This window comes from Enhydra lutris, unplaced genomic scaffold (genome assembly GCF_002288905.1).
Source record: "Enhydra lutris kenyoni isolate GAN:26980312 unplaced genomic scaffold, ASM228890v2 scaffoldscaffold38, whole genome shotgun sequence".
NCBI classification, from domain to species: Eukaryota; Metazoa; Chordata; class Mammalia; order Carnivora; family Mustelidae; genus Enhydra; species Enhydra lutris.
In genome coordinates, this window is record NW_019154122.1 from 5,618,860 (window position 1) to 5,623,570 (window position 4,711).

The following is a 4,711-nucleotide window of genomic DNA, read 5'->3' on the forward strand; positions in this document are numbered from 1 at the left end:
CACGGAGCAGGGGACACGGAGCAGGGGACAGGGAGCAGAGGGCTTGCTGCAGTAGCTAACGGCATGGAAACAGGACAGACTTGGCCATGTGGACATCAGTTTCTCAGCTTCTCGGGGCCTCAGTTGCTGCATCAGTAAAATGGGGGTGAGAAAAAGATGCCACGAATGAGAAGACTTTGGTACAGCCCCTAGCTCACAGCCCAGCCGGTGAGAGCTAGCACCATGGTTTTTGGAAAGGGGTAGGTGAAGGGAGAGGCAGGGAAAAGAGAGAGCCACAGACTGCTCCCCAAAACCCCTTGGGAACCAAGTCCATAGGCCCCCGGCTGGCCCCTCCCCTGGGGAATTGACCAAAGACCTGGAAGTATAGTTGCATCACTGCACATTCGGGGGTTAATGATGGGGAGTGGACAGGACCCAGTATTTAACTAATTGGGGAGGTGCCCTGAGATCAGAAGCACCCCACTCACTTCCTTCTCCCGCAGCCCAGCTCCTCTGCCCCCTGTTCACCTCCCCTCCCCTCAGGATGAAGCCTCCCCCTCTTCTGACCTTCCTCTGTCTCCTGGGTAAGTGACCTATGTGACCTTCTCTCTTCTCCTCCCCAGCTGGGAACCGAGAACTCCCTGGAGGTCCTGGAACCAGGCTCTAGGGAAGTTGTGGGGGGTCAACTCTAGGCCAGTTGTGCCTTGAAGCAGCACAGGCCAGGGAAGAAGGGACGGGTAGGGGGAGGGAATGCAGCCTGGGCGGCCTAGGAGGGCACAGGAAAGGGGCTAGTGGGGGCCCACGGTAACACAGATGAGATTCCTGCCCCCTGCGCTCCACGTCTTCCCCATGAGCTTCCATTTTGGGCTCCAGCCTGCCTGGATGGACAAACCCCTGCTGCTGTATCAGCAGGATCTGAAGGCATTCGGGAAAGCCCAGGTGGTCATGAAGCCAATCCAGTGGCATCTGATGGGACTTGGTGGGGACAGAATGCTCTGAAACCTGGGGAAATGATCAGGACCCACTGGGAGACATTTGGGGGCACAGTGGGGGACAAGCAGGAGGATGAGTGGGTGGTAGTCTGGAGATGAGGGAGGAGGGAGTGAGGACCCCTGGGTGCGTTGTCACAGTGGGGTGAGCACTAGGGATCGAGGTGGGATGGACGGTGTGGGAATATCATTACCGGATGGCGTCATTGTTGGGAGCAAGGTGCGTGGTGAGGTGGGCTGGACGATCTGGAGGTATCTGACTCAGATTTAAGGGGATGTGAGGGAAGCTGGCTGCAGAGGGCAGGGCCCTGATGGGTCTGCCCGCCTCTGCCCTCCATCCCCACAGTGGCCCTGGCCAGCGGGAACCTGGTCCAGTTTGGGGTGATGATCGAGAGGATGACGGGGAAGCCAGCGCTGCAGTACAATGACTACGGCTGCTACTGCGGCGTCGGGGGCTCCCACTGGCCCGTGGACCAGACGGACTGGTGAGCAGATGGCCCTACCGGGGGACCTCCCGGGGGTGGGGAGGAGCTGGGACACCCTGCAAGTGGAGGCTGACCTTTCCTTGGAGCCCTGGGCCCCCCGGCAGCCCCTGGTCCACCCCAGCTTGGCTCCTGGGCCCCTCTAGACTGACCGTGACCCTTCCAGGTGCTGCCATGCCCATGACTGCTGCTACGGGCGTCTGGAGAAGATGGGCTGTGAACCCAAGCTGGAAAGGTATCTCTTCTCTGCCAGCAGGAACAACATCTTCTGCGGTAAGCGAACAGCTCTGGAATGCTCCAGACCCCAGGTTGGATGGGGGAGGGTAGCTTCAGACAGGAGCCCCCTCCTGATGGCGGCCCCTGCTTCCTCGTCAGGGCCGGACCCTGGGCTAGAGGGATGGGTGGGGTGGGTCTTCCATCATCAGGGCATTGTAGAGAAAGACTGGGCTACCCCCCTCCTGACTGGTATCCAGTCTAAAGATCCCAGGGCCTGTGGGCTCCTGCCCTGGCTCCAGGCCTTCTCCCCACCAGAAAACCCCCAGCTCCAGCCTGGGAAGGAGGCACAAAGGAGGCTGAGCTGAGCCATGCCCAGAGGAGCTATACCCACACACCCTCTCCAGGGCCTGGGCAGCAAGGTTCAGAGCAATGTCCCCAGGACAGAGCCTCGAGGGCACAGTCCCAGACCGAGCTAGAGCTACGTTTGGGACAGCAGACCCCATTGTCGAAGGCTGACTCCCTCTGGTGGGGCTCTCAGGCTGGACCTATTTGCTCAGCTTTGCCAGATCCAATGCCCACTTGAGGATTAGTTTTCCTCTGGTCCCCAGCCCCATGGAAGCCTCCCAGACCAGGTGGCAGTGTGGAGGGAGCCCAGATCCAAGCATCAAGCCTCCCCGCTGCAAAGCCAGAGCCGCCTAGAGGGAGGGCGGGGCTGAGTGAGGGGGTGGCCGAAGAACCCAGAAGAGTCAAAGAAGACAGCTCAGATCTCTAAGGTCTGTCCTGGGGGCAGGGTGGGCAGAGCCAGGACCAGAACCACTGGAGGCAGATTTAGCTCAGTCTCTTGCTCCCACAGCCATCTATCTACACAACAAGGCAGGGTTATGCAAGGTAGGAACGAGTCACCTGTCTGGAATGGCACTGAGGGCATGATTGAGGAGAAGTGTCAGGAGGACAGGGTCAGAGGATCAGGGCTTCACTTTCTCCCCCACTGGGTGACTTTGGGCAAGAGATGTGACCTCTCAAAGCCTCTGTTTCCTCATCTATAAAATGGAGCCAGTCACACTCCCTTTCCCAGCTTAATCAGGCTCCTAGCAAGAACCACCCAAAAGAACCCATGCAGCCGATAAACCCCTGAATTTTGCTGGAATAGCAGATGTGGGCAGAACCCTGGTGGGAAGTGGAGGCTGACCTTTGAGAGGAAAAAGAGGAGCCCTGGACATTTCTGTGAGATGTATTCATGGGAACAGGGAGGAGCCAGAGCTGCCGAGGGCCAACAGAGGCCGTGGAGAGAAGGGGAGGCCCTGGGACCCCGCTGTTTAGAGAACCGAAGCCGGCTCTACCCCAGGCCAGGTGTGAGCACACACATAGAGAGGGGGCCTGAAGACAAATGCCAGAAAATCAGGCTCTGTCCCCTCGAATGGAGACAGCCCCAGGGCCCGAGCAAGCCCCGAGCTTCGGTGCCAACAGGCTCCAGTCTGGGCCCAGGCTGCTCCGGAACGCAAAGGCCACCTGGGACTGAGTCGTTGTCATTTCTTGCTCCCCTGTCAGCTCGCTGGCTGCCCTCCAGCACCAGCCATGGCTCCCACAGGGAAGGGGTTGTCTAGAAATCTGTCCTGGGGCTGGAACAGGTGCATTAGAGACCCAGACGGCTGACCAGAGGGCCAGGGTGGGGGTGGGTGGTGCATGGGCATGGGAGAGGAAGGCAGAACAGCTAGGACAGATGTCCCCCAGCTTCCCAGTGTCCTGGGAGTCCCCCCAGACACCCCCCAGGGCCCTGCCCCCCCCACACCCAAAACACCCCCGTGGCTGTGGGCTCCCAGCAGAATGGGACAGAGAACGCAGACCTCAGAGAGCGGGAGGCTCAAGCCCTAGGGTCCCTGACTCACCTTGTCCCATCAGCCGGCCGAACCATCTGCCAGCGTCAGACCTGCGAGTGTGACCGGACTGCCGCCCTCTGCTTCCGCCGGAACCTGGGCACCTACAACCGCAACTTCGTGCGCTATCCCAACGCACTGTGCAGCGGCCCCACACCGCCCTGCTAGGGCCAGGCCCACCTCTGCACTGGGCCTCGCCTCCAGTGGCCCTGGCCTGGGCAGCACTGACACCAAAGGCCCTCCCTCCAGAAAGTCCTTTCTCACACCCACCCCCCACCCCCGCCCCCGAGAGCTCCCAGACTGTGGCCTGGACCATTTCTGGTCCTCCTAGGAAGAGTCAAGGGACCCTCTAGCACCCAGAAGATTCTATAACTCAGCCCTGAGATCCCCGTTCCCTCTCCTAAGTAAGTGAATAATGTCCTATGATTCTAATATCTTCTGATCCCCAGATTCTACCATTATAGGATTTCATTAGTCTACAGTTTCTTTCATTCACTTTTTTTTTTCTTCCGAGTCTCTACCCTGTGCCAGCAATGTGCTAAGCACTGGGAATGCGGCAGGAACCAATGGGACACGGTGACCTCCCCGGGTAATTCTAACATTCTGTCCTTTCCATTTCCCCTTATAGTAAGTTTTTGTGATTCTCCTTTTCTAACATTCTACAACCTTATGCAAGACAGTAATGGCGATATCCAGAAGGAATAGATCTGGCCATATGGTGTCATGTGAGAAGCATGAAAAATACCAACCTAAAAATATTGTCCCCACCATGTCAGCAGGCCTCAAATCCCTCCGATTAGCAGAATGGCTAAGTGTGAAAAAAAAGCTCCAGAATCATCCAAACCCCTCCTTTGACCGAAAGGCGGCCAGGGGACAGAGAGGGGACGTTCTACCTGCAGGGGTGTCTTCACTCCCAGCCAGCATGCCTCTGTTTCTTCACACGTTGGTATCATCCAGTGACACCCTGCATGGCCACGTATGGCCATGTCAACGTAACCCTCCGGTTGTCATCTTGGAGAGCCCAGAGTGCCCAGAGAAGATCCACTGAGAGCATGCCCAGGCCGGGTCAGGCTTCTGATATGGGGGAGGCGGGGGGAGGAAAGATGTCAGCCTCCAGCATCTAACTCTGGAGCCACGAAGATTTTAAGGCACTGAAGGTTCCCCCCAGGTG

At 58.3% G+C, this 4,711-nt stretch overlaps 1 protein-coding gene across 1 annotated transcript; it reads left to right on the forward strand.

Annotated features, from left to right (window-relative positions):
- The first annotated feature begins 523 nt into the window (after positions 1-523).
- LOC111154579 (group IIE secretory phospholipase A2) lies at positions 524-3,708 on the forward strand. The gene is made up of 4 exons (XM_022514232.1): positions 524-563; positions 1,315-1,453; positions 1,617-1,723; positions 3,566-3,708. The coding sequence occupies exons 1-4, from the start codon at positions 524-526 to the stop codon at positions 3,706-3,708; spliced, it is 429 nt and encodes a 142-aa protein (XP_022369940.1).
- Positions 3,709-4,711: the final 1,003 nt, after the last annotated feature.

Bases quoted from the DNA above. Each gene is read 5' to 3' on its own strand.
- LOC111154579 (XM_022514232.1), top strand. From the start codon at position 524: ATGAAGCCTCCCCCTCTTCTGACCTTCCTCTGTCTCCTGG. The intron at 1,454-1,616 runs GTGAGCAGATGG...TGACCCTTCCAG, and splicing joins CCCGTGGACCAGACGGACTG to GTGCTGCCATGCCCATGACT. The intron at 1,724-3,565 runs GTAAGCGAACAG...TTGTCCCATCAG, and splicing joins CAGGAACAACATCTTCTGCG to CCGGCCGAACCATCTGCCAG.